Genomic DNA, 18,282 nt, shown 5'->3' on the forward strand with positions numbered 1-18,282 from the left:
ATGGTTGAAGTTTGGCGTCAAGCCCTTTTATTGAGAATTTGAGATGAACCCTTGTGAAGGAAGTGTCCACACTGTACACCCAAATGCACAAAATGGATTTGATGCACTTAGTTTATATGGCCCCTTCCATTTTGTTGCAGCCAAGGGAGAAAATAGAAACATTTAACGGCAACAAACAAAGAGCTTTAATAACAAAACACGAAAACAAATCAGAGTTCAACTCACATTATTCCAAGGGAGAAAACAGAAACATTAAAGGGCAAAAAACAAAGAGCTTCAACAACAAAACACGAAAACAAATCAGAGTACAACTCACATTATTGAAGATCATTACTTTGTTAGAAATGTTACAACTTATTAAAGGGCAACAAACAAAGAGCTTTAACAACGAAACACGAAAACAAATCAAGAGTACAACTCACATAATTGAAGATAATTACTTTTTTAGTAATGTTATAACTTATAACAGCTGCTTTAGAATCATGATCATCATTCTGTCTGATGATGTAGATCAGGGGCTATAAGCCCTAAACTTAGTATAATGTTAATCACATGGGCACATAAAGTATGGTTACAAGCACTCATAGTAGATATCCATGTCTCTTTTTTTCAGTAGGTAACCTTATGAGTAAAAGGGATCTGGGAGAAGGAGCCCAGAGTTCTGGTGGCACTTTGAGTTATGCCTGTAAGCAAAAACAAACATTCTACATAAGGTTATTGAATATTTCCCCAACAGGAACATAGCAATGAGAAGTTATATACATATAAGAAGAAAAAACCTCAGAAGAGCCTTGCTTATCTTGCCTTGCTAGAAATGTTGCTGGATAGCCAATCAAGACCTTCATAGAGTCCTTGCCCGGATGTGGCACAAGTGCTCTGGATGTACCTGCACCACCCAATTCCCAAGTTTTGCTAATCAGAACAAGCAAATGATTATTAAAATTAAACCGAAACTGAAAATTCTCTGTGATGATTCCTTAAAGCATCTCATACCATGTCTGTTGATTAGTTTCAATATCAAGCAGGAAAAGTTGTATTTCTTTGTGGGTAGTTTTGTATGGAGCTTGAGCCCAGCAACTCAAGTTTGTCAAATTGTTACAAGTATATAATGCCCTCTATTTGAAATGCAGACTAGAGAGTGAATTAATTGAAAGAAAAACGATTTACCAGCGGCGCTGACGCAGCGAATGCAGGCCCATTTTGTCAGTGATTTCAGAAACGCTCATGGCATTTGGGAGATCTTGCTTATTAGCAAACACAAGCAGTGTTGCATCACGTAGTTCATCCTGCAACAAGAAAAGAAGAAAGGCAAGGTGTTTTTTTACTGTGTTTTTTTGGCAGACAATTTTTAGTGTGCCTAATGATTTAGTCTTTTTGACATAAAGAGATAGAGAGCTATATTCAGTCCATCTATCCCTGTGAATTTGAAGAACACAAAACTGACCTCACTCAGCATCCGATGAAGCTCATCTTTTGCTTCTAAGATTCTTTCTCTGTCGTTACTATCAACTACAAATATAAGACCCTGAGTGTTCTGAAAGTAGTGTCTCCATAAAGGCCGAATCTACAGCAATGTATCAGAATAAAATTAGCCCTCCATAGCCATAAACTGTAACAACAAGATCGATACCAGCATTCTTGAACATACCACCAATTATTGTATCCAATAAGTGACAAATATTAGTAAACATCAAGCATGCATCTTCAAAGCTTTAATCCAAAAGGATCAAGCAAAGTACCTTGTCTTGTCCTCCTACATCCCACACAGTGAAGCTAACATTTTTGTATTCAACAGTTTCCACATTGAAACCTAGCCAATTAAGAGTCCGAGTATTCAAAATGATCACAAAGAATAGAAGCTATTACTGGGAATTCTGAATCCCCATTCAAATCAAATATATCAATTTACATGTTCCAATTTATTTCAGGGAAGAGAAAGAAAATTAATGAAGACCAAAGCAAATTAATCAAAGGCTTATAAAACCATTTCTTTTTTCTTTCCTTTTTTTCAGTGACTAGTATTAATATCTTTGTGCTCATGATCAGAGGCAAGGGCATGGAGAAAGCAGAGCAAGTACCAATGGTTGGAATAGTAGTAACAATCTCCCCAAGTTTTAGCTTGTACAAGATGGTTGTTTTCCCTGCTGCATCCAGACCCACCATCAGAATCCTCATTTCTCTCTTTGCAAAGAGCATCTTCAGAAGCCTAGATATCACCAAACCCATATCTTCCTCTGCTCTTACCACAAAATTGAGGGGAATATCAGGATCAAGACAAAAAAAAACATTGCCAAAAAATATAATAAGTCTCCTCAAAATCTGAAACTTTACTGAAGAAAAGGAGAAGAAAAAACCACAATCTTAAATTTATGAAAAAGGTCTAGTTCACCAACATGCAGTTTTGAAGAGGAAAAAACTTGTTCAATCTTCAGAGGCCTGCAACAAGAGACTATGTGCCTGCTTAGAATTTTATCAATCAAGCTAGGTGTGGTCCAAAAGGGGGGAATAGAATGGGATTCGGATGAGGTTTGAGGGAGAAAAGAATAAAGGGAACTAGCATTTTTTTTTCCTTAATATTCTTTCGGTGGCAACCATTTCAATGGCACATGAATTTGAAGCAGTAAGTATACTCTCAAAACCCCTAATTCAAACATAAAGTTATAGAATTTGCAATTACTCTCAAAACAAACAGAGTGAGTATACTTGATTATAAAATGTCACTGGAACATGGACGGACTAAAATGAGTATCACCAACAAAACCATTCAATCAATGGCAACAATACAAAAGTAGAAGAATTAACAGACTACTCCACAAAAAGGGATGGCGAAATCATATGGTAATAATGAAGGTGTTGTGCAGTTATTTTTGGGAAACAGCATCCTTAGCAGACTGAAGGGTGTTTGCAACAGCAGCAGCAGCATCAACCAGGACTCCGCCGGTGGTGGCGGAACCGGGATGGGGCTGATGAACCACATCCACACGCCTTGTTTCTTGAACTTCTCCAGGGGATGACCTGCACTCAACTGTATCCACCCTTGTCTCCAGATCACCTTGTTCATTGGTAGTTTGAGTTACCTGATGATAAAATTCATGAAATTTGATTGAGAAGGTGAAAGCTACCATGATCCAACAGACCAGCTTCAACAACAACAGAAAGAGAAATTGGATGATACGTACCTTCCTGGTCGTTGCATTCATGTTGATTATATCACTCTAATGATCAATTGAATTAAGCTCAAGAATGGACATTAAGGATTTGTATTTGGAAATGTTTAAATGGAGAGTCCTCTCTAATTTTCCGGGCGTTGGTTTACTTGGTAATCCGCCAGAAAAGGAGGAGCCTTGCATGCTGCGGATGGTCAAGTTTCAAAACGAGAAGCGTCCACATGCTACTTTGTTTCCAGGCCTTAGTTTGGCCCGTGAGGTCGAAGGTGGTTTTTGATGGGTCACAACATTGGGCTTAGAATGCGCCAGCCATGAACTTGCCAGGTACACCATCTCCGAAACCAGGTTGAAAGAGCTTTAGGGCGTGTTTGTTTGCTGTTTTTTAAAATTGTTCTTGAAAACAATTTTTGTGTTTTCAAAAAACAAAAAAAATGTACTTGAGAACTGAATTCTGGAAAACAGTTTTTGTTCTAAAAAACAAAAAAAAACATATTTTATTGAGTTAATAAAAAAGTTTTTTAGAACAAGTAAAATAAAAAAAATGTTTAAAAATTGTTATTTTTTTCAATTAATAAAGTGTTTTCTTCGATTAACTTGATATTATAAATATATAAATAATTTTTATATGCACAATTCTTTTAAATTTAAAAAATTATTTCATTTTGAAAATTTTACGCTACTTATGATTTTCTTAAATAAAGAGTTTTTCGAATAGTGAAAAAACAATTAAAACAATCTGTTGGCTGAACAATGAAAAAACAATAAAAACATATTTTTATTGTTATAAAAAAAAACCATTTTTTTGAGAACATGAGAAACACAAAAAAAACAAAAACACAACCCCCCCTTTCCCAAACATATTTATAGTGTTTTTTGTTTTTAATAACAGAAAACAGCTCTTGAAAAACAGCAACCAAACAGACCTTTATATTATATTCCCTTACAATTAAAATACTTACAAAGCGAAAAAGACCTAAAACCTAAAATTCTTTTCGGCGATGCTAGACTAGTGTTGTCAAGTAGATGTTGTTGATTGTATATTCTTGTATTGCGTTTTTAAGCTTTTATTGTCTTACCTAAAAGTCAATTAGTGTCTAATAAGGTTACGAGGGTAGGTTAAATCTTTTACAAACTACCACAATTTAGGTGACCCATCCCTAGGTGTTAATGCACCCCGGCAATCCCTCTCCTAACATAACACTCTTGTGGCTCAACTTATGACCCCAACTCTGATATTAATTATTAATCTAAGTTTAATAATCTCTTTTGAATCAATTGATATATTATAAAAATAAATTAAACTTTTATGACATTCAACTACCATAATTTGAGTAATTGATTCTCAAATTTAAGAGTGGTATTATTATATCCCAATAATTGAACCAGAATCTTGGGTTGAATCCTTAGACTAGATGCATGGGTTGCATTAAATAACATTTAATTCTCATTAAATCTCTTGCCTTAAAAGAAAAGTAAACAACTACACCATGCCCAATTCCACCAATTCTCCGTCTAAACACCATGCCTGCATACCACTCTTGTTCGTATTCTTCAACTCTCTCCCTCTATAAAAGCCCAAGAGCACTCAATAAAGGAATTTCTCTATTCATATCTTCATCATTTCTAATATGATCATTGAAGCCCCCGTGGCCAAGTTGACCTGGAGGTATGATGCCTATCTTCTTTTTCTTTCTTCTTGATGCGCACCCGGGAACTCTAGATGGGATTTTGGACAAACAAATCGGACGCTTTTGAAAATTTGAGGAGAGAAAATTTCAAAGATTAAACAAAGAGAAAGAAAGAGGAAGAGAGAAAGTCAGAATAAGAGAATTATGACTTTTTTTCTTATCGGGTTCTGGCTCCTTTAATGCATTTGCATAAGCATGGTTAGTCAAACATGATTGAGTAGGCGATGATTTTGTTGGATTATAAAACTTAAATTAGTCTTGTTACATTAAGCAGGAAATATCGAGGGTCAAGCTCCTTGTTACATTATGTTAACAATTTTGAAGATACTAAGGTGTGATTAGAGATTATCAGTATTAACATATAGCAGTCAATGCCTGACTCGGAAGGACCTACTTTGATTGGACAACCCTAACCATGATGGGTGGCAACCATTTTTGCCTATGCAATCATGGTTAGAATATGAGATTACTTTCTAGTTATACCAAAATTAAGATAGTTCTCTTAAGGCGGAGAGTACAATTGTTCCTCTTCATGGCCCAAAGTAGCCGATGAGCTCGTCCTCAAGACCAATGGCCGAACTAGAACTTGCCAAGTAACTTGATTAGAAAGTGAAGTATATCTCATGTGCTAATAAACGAACTAACCCAACCGTACCCAAATGAAAGGAGAAAAAAAAACAACTGAATACACTCCATTATATTAAGTACCAAACTGCAACAGGGCTGTGAATGGTTCCAAAATAATACTGTAGGACTGCAGAATTGCACAACTAGTTTGACCATCTACAGCATCCCAAACAACTTCGGGAAATTTTCACTGCAGAAAAAATAGAACTTGTATGTAAAATACAGGCTCCTGGGGCAAATAGATCATATTATTTTTGTCTTCTCGGTACAATGCAAGCTGTGCCTGCTCTAAACAAAAAGATTCCATGTTCTTACAATCACCATTACATGTAAAAAATTTTGATAAAATAGAAAGATCATGTGGGGCAAGCTCTTTAAAGGGAACCACTGTGTAAGGATCAGTAAGTCATGAGGGGTGACCCACTGCAATGGACATCAGAAGCATCAGATATCCTTTGCCTTGGAGACAATGTGGTGATAGCAGCAACATCAACTTCATGATTCATGATGATTTTTCTCTTTTGAGTTTCTGGCTTTGGCTTCTCCTCTGGGAGCTCTGAAATGGGACTCAGTGGTTCGGCTCCCTCCTGGTGAAGGGAAGACACCATGGCTTGAGCTTCTGCCACCACTGAGGCATTATCATCTGTAGCATACAGGATCCTCTTAATTGCTCCAACAACCTGCAAACAGGACAGAAGACACTAGTAGTCAGTGGTTACTCATGTTTAGTTATCAAGCATTATGAAATTAATCTTAATGCCTCCAAGCGCTCAGAAAACCATACAGTTAAGTGTTCAATCTCTGGACACTGGCACAAAATTTCAATATCCCTCAATTTTGCAAAGTAGAAGTCCCTCTCCTTCTCAAGGCTATCTATTGACAGCTTCAACTCTGTGATCTGCATTAGAAGAAAAAAAAAAAACAGTAAGAGACTCTCAAATTCTATAATAAAATTGTAATTTCTGCATTGGCCCAAAAAGCACCTTTTCATCATAAGCAGGCCCCCCACTAGAACCTGGTCTTGACACCTTAACTGATAGATTGGTGGTGCTTGCAGAAGATGCATCATTCTTACGAGCATTATGGGAAGGCTGTGCTTTGGGGGCAGCTGTTGAAGACTTTGTTGAAGGTTGCGATGGTTTCTTGCTTGCTTCCTTCCCTCCTTTGGAAGCCTCTCTCCTTTCCAGAGGATTGTAGCTAAACATCGACAAAACCAATCATCAAATATTATTGTTACTTTTAATGCACAAGATCCATGTAAACATAACCTAAAATTTACATCTACTAACAGCTATTGAAAGTTGGCATATCCTTTTGCATGTACAGTCAAAAATCCAAGTGCATTAACTTGTACAGGAGGAAAAATTGTTACCAAAATGTTTATCAGATACTCCAGCATGATTGTTGATTCTTTTAACACTCTAAAAGTACAAAACTGGCAAAAGATGAAAATTATCATTTCAATGAAATCATTCGCACATACTTTGGGCAGAATCCACTGAAGAAAAGCTCAAAGGTCAAGCTCCATTCAGTTTTTGTAAGGACATGATTAGACCTCTTACTGACTGATAACAGTCGTGGGTTTTTTCCTATTCTCTTACTTCCCTTTTCAAGAACCAAGAAAGAAAATGGGCAAAATCTGACATTTACAGCAAGATAATCGCCTAATTGCGACGAAAAAGAAAGAAAATTTCTGATGTTTGGGACAAGAATGATACAGTCAGAAAATAAGAGGAATACACTGGAATATTTGCATCAACTAATAGTAAAGCACGCACAATGCAACAACAATCGTTGGTCCTGTCCTAGTTATGAAACAGAAGAAAATGCAAGCAACAACATGATAATTGGGAATTTGCCCAAAGGATTATATCCATAGGTTCTATGCTCTAAAACTTGTATTAGAGGTTGAAACTCATGAGGCTTTTAGAACATCAAACCTGAGCAAAATTCATAATTCTATAAATAAAAATAATAATTAAAAAATTTTGAAATTGCCCCTGGTAAATGGAAGAATACATTTTTTCAATCGAGAGATTGTAATAATTCAAACAATTCTGAACAACCTAATGAGAAAAAGAAATGAAGGGGCATCTGAAGAATGAATGAAATCGAACATAAAAAGAGAAATTATGGTTGCAATTACCTGTTTAAAAGGCCTCCATTAACCGAGTCACAGTATCTCTTCATCCATTGCATGAACTCCAGATTATCAAGAGGTCTTCCTTTCACAAGCTTGCTTACCTCAATATGCTGAAACCCCTCAACCAAGATAAACAAGTCAATAACCTTTCAAAAAAAAAAACAAAAGAAGCTAAAAATTGAAAGAACCCTAACAGAGAGATCAATAACCCAAAAGGAACATTCAATTTCCAGATCTATAAATATCAGGTGGAACACAACAAAACTATCTGTTTTGACAGGGAAAAAAATCCCTCTCATCCTTAGCCTCCGTTTGGTTGCTGAGAAAACAGCGGAACAGAAAAGAAAATTCCCCTGTAACAAATTTTGAAAAGAGAGATATACCTTGGTGATCTTGAGTTTGTTGAAGACGTCTTGAAGAACCTTGTAATTTTGGATCATCTCGTACTCGTTCTTGGCATCAAAATTAACTTTGTGCATGGGAACGATACCTGGATGAACCGAATCCATGAGCTGACAATGAACCGCACCGGAACAAGCCTGCAATTGGAAAAATCCGATTCGATTCATTAGAGATGGTAAACAAGAATAAAAAGACTCGTGATCAGGGACGAACCTCTTCGACTTTGGAAAGATTGAGTTGGAGAGTGGAGTTGATCCATGAAAGAATCTCCGATCTACCCACGAAATAGGCTGAATCCATCATCCCGATGTTGGTCGCCATTTTTGATTTCTCTCTTTCTTTCTCTCGCTTTCTCTGTCTTGACTCTCAACGTCTCTCTGGTTTCTAGAGAGAGAAGTCAGGGTTTTGAAATGAGAGTTTTGAGCGGGATTTTTTCAATTCAAATTCGTGCCCCCCCGCTCCGGGCCATTATGAAATTGGGCCTCAGATCCACAGTGGGTGTACAGGCCCAATTTCATAAGGGCCCAAATAATCATTTAGGTTTTCTTTAATTTGTTAAATTTGGAAAATAATTTGTATTTCAACTTCAAAATAATAATCTAATTTTGTAAAAATCCAAAAGAATTAGTTTAAAGATATTATTTAGAGTAAATTAATTCACTTGTTAAATTTTAATGTCATTTAAATTACCAAAACAAATTTCCATGATTAAGTAGGTATTTAGTAAACCAATTTAATAATTTAAAGTGACTTAATAACTTAATGGTATGTCTTAAAGTTAACAAAAATTAAGTAATAGATAAAAATAATTAACTTATTCTTAAGTCCATATTTTCATTTTATTTTTTTACCTTCATTGATTTTAATTATTCTACGGTCTCTTTTGTTACTCCATAACCTCTATTGTTACTCAATCTTCTTTGTCGTAATTATAATTTATAAAAGTAAATATGTCAATTTGATTATTTAAAATAAATTTTAAGTTAATTTTATTAAATAATCTTAATAATTAAAGTATGAATTAAGTAATAAGTTTTAAGCCAACAATTTAAATATATTTTAACTTAAAATCAACTGAAATAATTAAATAATGAGTATTAAGTTGTACCAAACATACCATTTGCTATAATATTTTTATCACTTAAATTAAAAATTTATCATGTAAATTTTAAATAAATATAAGAAGAAAATGCAAGATTTTTTTTTTTTTAAAATAGAGAAATTTTTTAAAACAATTTTTTGTTTTCAAAAACAAAAAATTAAGAAAGTGATCAAAAATTGTTTTTTATTTTTTATTATTAAGAATAAAAAATATAAAATATGATATTTTTAAATAACATTTTTTAGTTTTTTTTTTTTTTTTTTTTTGCTTAATTCACTTGTTTTATAAGAGTTGTTTAAAAAAATAATTATATAAATATATAAAATTGATTAAAAGATAAAAAAAAATTGACATAAAAAATAATTTTAAAACATATTTTAAAATATGTTTAAAACATTTTAAATTTTCAAATAAATTTTTATTATATAAAACAGTTTTAAAAATTTGTTCTCAAAGATTGTTCTTAAAAATAATTACCAAACTTAAAGTTAAAATTTGGTAACGATTTGGTTTGTTCAAAACTAGTTGTTAGGTCTCCAAAAGCGGGAAAAAAATGTGGGTCCAATGTTAGATGACCGACTTTTATTGTTGAAGCCAATATTCTTTGTTAATGTCAAACAATTTTTTTTTAAAAATGAAATCTTACTGGCTATGACATTCCCTTGTATCATAAGTCATTAGTTAATTGGTTGAGAAATTATGGAACCAGAGCCAAGATTGTATAATTAGAAACCCAAGTCCCATGTTGCTTCCATATTTACATCAAAGCAGCCAACAACACGTAATCAAAGTCGCATGTATGGGAAGCTGATTTGATTCTGGAATCCTAAGGGCTCTGCACCATATCAATAGAAAAGCATGTCTGTTACAGCTATCATCCCATTTATTTAAGTAGGCCGTCTGTACATATATGACTATACGAGGATTTTAACCTCTGAGTGACAGGTCACGTGATAGATGAATTATTTACTCATTTGAGTCAGATGCATGATTTAATCGGACATGGATCGAATCACTTTTGGTTAATTTTTTAATGTGCGTTCCAACTCAAACTTTATTCCATGACGTGATGCCACGTGACTGTTATCTGAATAATTGACAAAATTGATATATTATTGAGGCTACTATTTACTATTTAGTCACTGTGGGCATCAATTGGACCGACAAGCGGTACCGAAACGAAAATGATCAAAACTAATAAAATAGAAAAGTTCCCCACACTCTTGATAGCTAAAATTGGAAAGGGAGATTAGTGTCACACAAGAAAATTTAGTCAAGCCTCAAGCGCAAATCCTCTGGAATCAATCACAAGCAAAAATATGTGACATAGACAACAATATGTTAGTTAATATTACGTACATCTCTCTACATTGCATAACTCAAATGATATGATTAGTGGGCATAATAATAGGAAGACGAAGAAGAAGACGGGATTTTCTCCAGAACTTGGACGGCTTCTTTCATGGATGGTCTTTTTTGAGGGGCTGGCGACACGCAACTGAACCCTAACTTGAAACAGGCCAGCAGGGCATCCTCTTTGCCTTCCAGGTCAGCTCGAATTGCCGCGTCAGCCATTCTCAGAACCCGGCCCTTGTCCTCCGACGCTAATCCAAGCCCCAAATCATCTGAGACTATAACCTTCCCAGTGAGCAACTCCAGCAGTATGACCCCAAATGAGAACACGTCCCATTTCGGGTTGGGCTTGAGGCTCCGGAGCGACTCGGGGGCGTGGTAGGGGGACACGCCCAGTGAGCTTGGACTCGGGCTGGGGCTGGGCCCAACTGGCATGTCTTGGAAACTGTCGCGGGAGGCTGTCGATCTCTTGCTCCCGAAATTCCGGGCGGATCCACCAGCTTTGTAGCTAGTTTCGCCGGAGACGAGCCTCTCCAGGCCGAAATCGCCGATTTTGGGCTCCATGTCGATGCCCAGAAGGATGTTGCTAGGCTTGAGATTTCCATGCACATGCTTCTTGTCGTGGAGATAGGTTAAGCCCCTGGCTGCACCTTTGGCAACTTTGAGTCGGACTTCCCATGGCATGTGACAAGGAGATGAGCCTACTTTCCCTGGAAAAATCCCAAAACCAGAAGCCGGAATCAGAATTAAACGTTCACCCATATGTGCATTAAAAGCTGTTTGGACCACACTAAGATGGTCAATGGCCAGTCACTTTCCATGCAAGCGACCATTAGGAAAAAGACTTCTAGCGTATAGTTTTTTTGTTTTCCCTATTTCGCTATCAGGCGCCGTGGCCAAACGGTAGCGGCACCAGTTTGCAGACAGTTGACTTACAAAGAATTAAAAACAAAGTTTCGGTTACACCTGCTCCACCGCCCGAGTCTACAGTCTTTAGCGCACTTTAGCAAAGCTACAGAAATTGACTAACGTACGCTGGGAAAGAGGGAGATGAACTGTACTCACTGTAACGGGCACTGGCGAGACTGCCGTTGGGGACGAAATCGTAGATGACAAGCTTCTCATCGACCCCCCAATAGAAGCCTCTGATGTGAACCAGGTTGGGGTGCACCAGCTTGGCTATGACTTTTACCTGGTTCTCGAAGTCTCTGAACCTCTCCACGCCGCTTTCGCCAATTCTTCGGACTGCGAGAGTGGTGCCATCTTCGAGCACAGCCTTGTACATTATGCTTGAACCCGTGGCGCCCAGTATGTAGGCCGAAGCCTTGAGGAGAGTCTCTAGCTCAAGCTCTTTCTCACCGTCCACGGTCACTAGAGCTCCTCCTCCTCCTTGCTTCTGCTGTTCTTGCTGCCGTTGATTGCTATGACCGGTTTGCATGGTCTGTTCTTCTTCGCCATCGGAGCCTGTGGTTTCGGTGCTGTTTTCTTCGTCTCCTCTTTTTGGCAGGCATGACCATGCTGTGATTCCTCTGGTCTCCGACGAAGACGAAGACGATGACCAAATGTCCTTGGCTGAGTTAGTTTCGTTTTTCTCCGTCTTTATTGCATTTGCCACATTCTTCTTTTTCTTCCATTGGTAGACGTATAAGAAGATCACAGCCAGAATTCCCACTCCCACAATGTCCCCCAGGACGATTCCGACAATTGTCGCTGGTCTGAGCCCGTTTTCATCTTGCTTCCGAGACCCATTTGTCGTTCCGGGCGAGGTCACTGGGGTTGAGTCTATTGTCTTGGGCATTGCTGCAATGGCTGGTGGAGAGGTTGGTTCTGTGGCATTGTAAAGCGTTGAAGGAATAGGACACGGAGCCTTGAGCGGTTTCCCGCATAGACCAGTATTTCCGGAAAAAGATTTCGTTTGCTGATTATAGAGAACATTGGCTTCTGGAATTTCTCCGGTGAGATTGTTGAATGAGAGATCAAGGATTGCACTTTCTGGGATATTCTGGGCAAACTCCAGTGGGATTGACCCGGAAAGCCTATTGTAAGAGATGTTCAAATAACCAAGACTTTCCCCTCCAAAATCTGGAGGCAATGATCCGTTAATCAGATTGGAAGACAGATCTAAAACTTCAATAGAAGCGAAGCCACTAGGTAGACCACCAGAAAAGTAGTTGTTCTTCAACGAAACAGAAGTAAGATTATTCAGAGTACTCAGGTAGTCTGGTATCCTTCCCGCCAAGGCATTGTCCGAGAGGTTAAGCAATTGAAGACTTGCTAACCCTCCGTCAACCTCCGGAAGCTCACCGGAGATCAAATTGTTGGACAAATCCATTACCTGAAGCTCAGACGCGTTGAAGAGTGATAGAGGAAGGGACCCATTGAAAGCATTGTTGGAGAGATCAAGATTCCGAAGGTGTTCGATCATGCCCAGATCATCTGGAATCGAACCCAGAAGCTGAAAGTTTGAGAGAGACAAAGCGATGACACGAGAGCACGTGTCGAGCATTCCTGGGGAAGAACACCTGACGCCTTTCCATGAACATGGTGTTTCGTCGTAGTGGTTCCAGCTTTCCAGTGCTGAAAGAGGATCACTCAGAACAGAGTACTTGAGAGAGAGCAAGAGAATTCCATCTCTGTTAATCCCAAAAGACTGAACCAAAAGAAGAACAAAAGAAAGAATTCTCCACCATAAATGGAGACCAACGCTTGTTGACTTCATGGCCTCCGAGAGTGATCCCACATCTCCTCTCTCAAAAGCTAGAGAAAGAGAGCAATAACTGAGATTTATGGTACTCAGAAACCATGTGATCGAAGACTGTAAAATATTATCAAAATGCAGAGATCCACAGCTCACCAAACCAATCTTCTCGCATATATGCTCTGTTCAGACCCCGCGGCTATGAATTAAAACTTACTCCACTCTACCCTTAAATTATTAAATGCTTTCACCATCGTTTGCCCATTTGTTTATCTTGGCCTAACGCTTACCCAAAAGAAAATATAATCTTTCTGTGTAATAAAAGAAGACCATAAATGAGAAGCCAAGAGCATCTTTGCTTGAGGACACCCAGGTGGAGTTGGAAATTGCAGTACTTTATCACGTACATACCTTTGACTTTAAAAATATACTTGCTTGAATATTATTGCATTGTTTTTGCTTTAACTCGTGGTAGTTTTTTCATAGGAAAGATCAATGAGTTCTCCCTCTGTTTGAGTTACTGCAGCTAGAAAGTTAAAGTTTGTTTTTTTTTAATTTCTGGGTAATCCAAATTTGACTAATAAAACCTGTAACCAGCACAAGTAAATTCACTAGTCTTCTGGCCTCTGTTCATAGATTTAATAATCTTGGTAATTTTATTCAATCCTTGCATCATTGTGGAGTGATCAATTTGTTGAAATTTTTTGCCTCTGTTCATTACTATACGGTATGATCAGGCATGATTGAAGGGCTCCTGTTTTGGTTCTGTCCAATGTATAGCAAATAGTTTGTGGTTCCATTTAATTTCATCATGGCCCAGTAGCAAATGACAAGATTAAGTTACATGGTACAGCCCTGGGCTAATTTGATGGTGGGTGCCGTGCAGCCACAGCTGGTTGATGAGTGTCATTAATGGATGATTTACCAAAATGCAGAAGAAAACAATTTCTTTTATTAACTGAGATAAAAGAGTGAAGAAAGCCTATGCGTTGAACCATCTGAAGAACTGATATTCTATGAAGCCCTCTTGGAGCAGAAGCTTGGGATGATTGAATTCAGATTTTTCTCCATTTTTGGCAATGGGGTTTTGTTTTTCTTTTACCCTAGTAAGAAGAATTTTCATCATTGATAATTCTTCACACCTGATTTGGAATTCTATGTTCATTTATGGGTCAAGTGCAATAATATCTACAGCATTATTAGGCTGGCCTCCCTGTACACATGATTACAGGGATTTCATGAGTGTCTTGAACCATTCCAATAAATACTCTGCATCAACAACCAGAAGCACAATTGTTCTCCTTGGATCTTCTAGGAAAATTCTGTGCAGACTGTAGATTTCCCATTATTTTTTTTCTCTGTACCAGGCCAAGTTTAGGACTATCACTGCCCCTGAACTGCTCCACTCCATTACTCCAAGAACCAACTTGTCCACACATGGGTATGCAATACCTCACTCATGATGAATGATTCATCAGATCCTTCAATCTTTTCCTTTTTCTTCCTTTTCCCTTTGTAAAAAAAACTGTTGGCTACTTTATCTACTTGATTATAAAACTATCAATCAGTTAATAAAGTAGGTGAACCCTCCATAAAAAATTAATAATCTAGTCCTTGCTTGCTTTGTTTGGTGAACCTTTTACTTTGTATGCATAAATCCAGATTTAAAGTCCGGGCACTGACCATTCTCAGAGGGAAAAAGTGAAAAAAAAAAAAAAAAAAAATAGAGATTGAGAAACTTGGATGCCCTTTTTCTTCTTGTACACACTCTCTCTTTCACACACTCTCTCTTGAAGACTTTTGAGTGCATCAAAGGGTGAAAAGGGGAGCAAAAGCTCCAAAGTATTGAACTTTCAATTTGTTCATGTGGAAAGTTGGTGATGAGGATAAACTAAAGGGAAAAATGGTGTTGAAATGGTCAACATGGAACAACTAGAGCCAATGGTTAGGATATTGGTGGTATGTTAGCTGAAATTGTATCAATGGCATGACATCAACAAGGGGTACACCGCCCATCTTCCTTGAAGTCTGTTGGAACATTGTTGAGTAAAATAATTTCACCCATTATGTTAGGACTTGTGGAACCAGTAGACTCCCTAGCTGGATTAACTTGCAAAGGACGGTTTTTTTCCCTCTGTCTTCCCTGAGGAACGGATCTTGTTTCTCTACATCTTGGTAGGTACCTAGGTATAGAATCATAGAGTTGAATGCGAGTGGCAGTGAGTACATCACTAGAATCTGAACTGCTGAATGAACAATCTACTGAATTGGTTGACATCCTCCATTAATATGTTAGGCTATAAGGCCAACATTCATTGGCTTCCTTGCCATTATGGGTCCTCCCGCTTGACAATGAAATGTGACTATGCAATCTGCATAAATATTGAAGTTCAATTATTTCACAAGGTTGATCACAATCAAACAACTGCAATGATAAAAAAACCAGTGGAATATCAGTTCAAATATATGGTCTACAAATTAATTAGGTTTGCATTAACAGAGCATTATTTAATGCAAATTGCCTGATGCAGAAGTTTGAAGGAAGCATGGCCGTGAGTCCCAAGACTTCAAACTTTCAGAAGTCTTTTTCCTTTTATTAAGGCTAGATTACGACCAATATTTTGGGGGCAGTATCCAACTGGGATGAAATTGATGAATGTTGACAGCCTTGAGTTTTCATTTAAGCTTGTGTCCCCACCTTCTCCAGAGTCCACACAACATCTCAAATGTGTGGTCTGGACTTTGAACCCAATTAATAGGACAAGTTTTTTGCCAAATTTTCTCTCAAATTCATTTTGAAAAGAAGTTAGCAGAAGCTTATCATTATAATTGAAGCCCCAATTTTGTGGTGGCTCTTTCAACATTCAAACTCAGATTACTGTAGGCCAGTAGTCATTGAATCAAATCGGCCTGAATTGGGTCCTGCTCGAGTTGCAAAAAGCTTGGACACACTCTCCCCAACTTTTCCAATCTCATGTCCAAAATTTAGAAGCAACTGAGAGGCTAAAAAATCCAAATCTTGCAACCTTTTTCTACCACGTTCCCAAGATTTGTGTTTGTATGCAGACAAACAAGGGCATCTTCTGTAACAGAAAGAAATGAATAGGCCAGTATGTGTGTGCCTTAGCAAAAGGGGCAAATCCTAACATTGACATACACCCAGATCCTCAAAAAACGCTGCTGTCTGCTAACTATTTAAACTTTTAGAAACAATATCTAAGGTAACGGTGACCTGCAAAAACAATTCAAAACTACACTGAATGCTGAAACCCAAACAAGAGCTATTTGGAAATCCATGGCCAAAAAGTAGGTCCATGCTTGGAGCTCCATATCAATGCGTGGTGGGGCAGTGGAGTTTGCTTTAGTCTTAGGGGAGCCCCCCAAGTACCCCACCTTGATGGGTAAACTTTAACTAGGCCTCCTTTTTCAATGATGGCGTGTACAATGCAAAGGCCAGTTGAATTCTGGTCGCTTCAAAAGGCTAAGCTAAGCTGTAACTCCACGTGCTTTGCCTCATTTTTTGCTAATTAATTAAGTACTAGAAGCTAGCTTTGAAATAGGGAAATGGACTGGTTTAGCTTCGAAAAATGTAGTCATCCTCGCGAATAGCAGGACATAACTTATTTTGCAGTTATGAGTTTCAGAAATACAAGAATACAACCCTAATTGATCCTAGTCCTTAGATACAGATAATATATATATATATACATGTTGAATTATTGGTAATCCCATTGCAGGCCGGCCCCCAAGTAGTCAACATTGTGGTTGCTTTTCATCTGTAACTTGTCTTGAGCTGTGTCGATATAGTGGGAGGAAACATGAGTATACATTATTAATTAAAGAATCTAATCTTACACCCATTGGAAGCTCGTGGATAAGAGACTGAATTGCTAGCCATAGGGAATAAAGTGACCTAATCAAGTGAGTGCCACTAATGTGGCCAAAGCAACTCTGTTTGGCAAAAAGTACTGTCATTTTCAGCAATGGGGCCTAAGTCCTCATTCAAATTGCTAATCATAGTACAGAGAAAGTCCATTCTCATCATCTCGCCAAAAAAAACAATAAAGGTAATTTGACAACACAAACCTCATAGATGGGGGGAAATATGGGTCTGCCTATTGCCCATTGCCCATGTCCATCTGGGTTGGTTCTTCAATTCCACACAGGCAAAAACAGACGAGACAAAAACAAACATAAACAACAATTCTTAGTACTTTAGATGCTTTGAATATTGTATTGCATTGAATGATGTAATGTGACCTTCATCTTCAGAATGGTTTAAGTATATTCAAAACCCTTGTTCATACTTCATAGTTGTTAAAAGGCTAGCTTAAAGCGCACCTAGGCCCAAACCACAACCACTCTCTAGCTATGACGCCTCCCTTATCATGGCCTGTGCCTTAGTAGAGAGGTATATATATAAGAAATCCCTAACTAAATATGAAAGATGATTTCTTTAAATAGACCAGTCTTGTGTCATACGATGTGCCTAAGCCTTAAAAACCTTTTGCACTTTAGCTACATCTTGCACGTTTTTAAACTATGCTCTTGTTCTTGTGTAGAGAAATTCAAGCAGAAAAAAGTTACATGTTTCTTTGATAAGTCCTTTCGTAAGAACTTTACAGCTTGAAAGGAAATCAATTAGTTAAATTGTTTGTACTGTGGAACTGGCTGGATTCGCAAAGCCAGGAATTTGATTTGTTTGTGTGCCTAGTTTCTTTGGGTTAAGACCCACTCGATTCAGTTGCAACATTGATTGATAATGAGATGAGATTGAACTCACAGGAGCTCGTACTCCAGAGTTCGATTATCGGATTGAGATATGTCCTTGAGATGCTTCCAGGTACGGGTAACAAGGGCTAGTTCTGGTTCAGGCCATGCTCAATTCTGGACCAACGGGTGGATGGTCCAAATGGGTGAGACAAAGAATTCAAAATTAAAGGGGGATGAGGCTGGGGTCCCTCTTGAGCCGCTTCCATTTGGCTCGGTTGAATCATAAGGGGAGGTGTATTGGTGCTCTTTTTTTTTTTATTGGTGACTACTCAGAGAGGATCCCCATTCCATGCTTACTTTAGGATTTGGCTTTTCATCAACTTGCCATA

At 37.7% G+C, this 18,282-nt stretch overlaps 4 protein-coding genes across 6 annotated transcripts; all 4 read right to left on the minus strand.

Annotated features, from left to right (window-relative positions):
* Nucleotides 1–292: 292 nt before the first annotated feature.
* LOC117917742 (ADP-ribosylation factor 1-like) lies at nt 293–2,554 on the minus strand. Of its 3 annotated transcripts, none has more exons than XM_034834116.1 (7): nt 2,394–2,554; nt 2,079–2,234; nt 1,740–1,810; nt 1,445–1,564; nt 1,168–1,286; nt 805–886; nt 293–683 (listed from the first exon to the last, which is right to left on the minus strand). In XM_034834116.1, exons 2-7 carry the CDS (start codon nt 2,224–2,226, stop codon nt 678–680), a joined length of 546 nt encoding a protein of 181 aa, XP_034690007.1. In that variant the 5' UTR covers nt 2,227–2,234; nt 2,394–2,554; the 3' UTR covers nt 293–677. The 3 variants fall into 3 exon arrangements, with proteins under 3 accessions (XP_034690007.1, XP_034690005.1, XP_034690006.1); XM_034834114.1 differs by having other exon boundaries at nt 780–886; XM_034834115.1 differs by having other exon boundaries at nt 780–886; nt 2,079–2,239.
* A 95-nt stretch (nt 2,555–2,649) lies between these two features.
* LOC117917743 lies at nt 2,650–3,317 on the minus strand. The gene is made up of 2 exons (XM_034834117.1): nt 3,180–3,317; nt 2,650–3,077 (listed from the first exon to the last, which is right to left on the minus strand). Exons 1-2 carry the CDS (start codon nt 3,198–3,200, stop codon nt 2,862–2,864), a joined length of 237 nt encoding a protein of 78 aa, XP_034690008.1. The 5' UTR covers nt 3,201–3,317; the 3' UTR covers nt 2,650–2,861.
* A 2,208-nt stretch (nt 3,318–5,525) lies between these two features.
* On the minus strand, nt 5,526–8,416 carry LOC117917669 (microtubule-associated protein RP/EB family member 1C). Its single transcript, XM_034834018.1, has 6 exons — nt 8,241–8,416; nt 8,009–8,164; nt 7,629–7,735; nt 6,466–6,679; nt 6,267–6,380; nt 5,526–6,162 (listed from the first exon to the last, which is right to left on the minus strand). Exons 1-6 carry the CDS (start codon nt 8,346–8,348, stop codon nt 5,881–5,883), a joined length of 981 nt encoding a protein of 326 aa, XP_034689909.1. The 5' UTR covers nt 8,349–8,416; the 3' UTR covers nt 5,526–5,880.
* Nucleotides 8,417–10,384: 1,968 nt separating this feature from the next.
* LOC117919245 (probable LRR receptor-like serine/threonine-protein kinase At4g37250) lies at nt 10,385–13,522 on the minus strand. Its single transcript, XM_034836378.1, has 2 exons — nt 11,548–13,522; nt 10,385–11,192 (listed from the first exon to the last, which is right to left on the minus strand). The coding sequence occupies exons 1-2, from the start codon at nt 13,199–13,201 to the stop codon at nt 10,522–10,524; spliced, it is 2,325 nt and encodes a 774-aa protein (XP_034692269.1). The 5' UTR covers nt 13,202–13,522; the 3' UTR covers nt 10,385–10,521.
* Between the last annotated feature and the right edge of the window lie 4,760 nt (nt 13,523–18,282).

The sequence above is a fragment of the Vitis riparia genome, chromosome 7 (assembly GCF_004353265.1).
Source record: "Vitis riparia cultivar Riparia Gloire de Montpellier isolate 1030 chromosome 7, EGFV_Vit.rip_1.0, whole genome shotgun sequence".
Lineage (NCBI taxonomy): Eukaryota > Viridiplantae > Streptophyta > Magnoliopsida > Vitales > Vitaceae > Vitis > Vitis riparia.

Coding starts and splice junctions, on each gene's coding strand:
- LOC117917742 (XM_034834114.1), bottom strand. CDS start 2,226: ATGGGTTTGGTGATATCTAGGCTTCTGAAGATGCTCTTTGCAAAGAGA. Junction 1,811..2,078: donor TACTACTATTCCAACCATTG/GTACTTGCTCTG, acceptor TTAATTGGCTAG/GTTTCAATGTGGAAACTGTT. Junction 887..1,167: donor TCGCTGCGTCAGCGCCGCTG/GTAAATCGTTTT, acceptor TGGGTGGTGCAG/GTACATCCAGAGCACTTGTG.
- LOC117917743 (XM_034834117.1), bottom strand. CDS start 3,200: ATGAATGCAACGACCAGGAAG. Junction 3,078..3,179: donor TGAATGCAACGACCAGGAAG/GTACGTATCATC, acceptor TTTTATCATCAG/GTAACTCAAACTACCAATGA.
- LOC117917669 (XM_034834018.1), bottom strand. CDS start 8,348: ATGGCGACCAACATCGGGATGATGGATTCAGCCTATTTCGTGGGTAGA. Junction 6,680..7,628: donor AATGGAGGCCTTTTAAACAG/GTAATTGCAACC, acceptor GTCGATGTTTAG/CTACAATCCTCTGGAAAGGA. Junction 6,163..6,266: donor CAGAGATTGAACACTTAACT/GTATGGTTTTCT, acceptor TCCTGTTTGCAG/GTTGTTGGAGCAATTAAGAG.
- LOC117919245 (XM_034836378.1), bottom strand. CDS start 13,201: ATGAAGTCAACAAGCGTTGGTCTCCATTTATGGTGGAGAATTCTTTCT. Junction 11,193..11,547: donor TCTCGCCAGTGCCCGTTACA/GTGAGTACAGTT, acceptor GGATTTTTCCAG/GGAAAGTAGGCTCATCTCCT.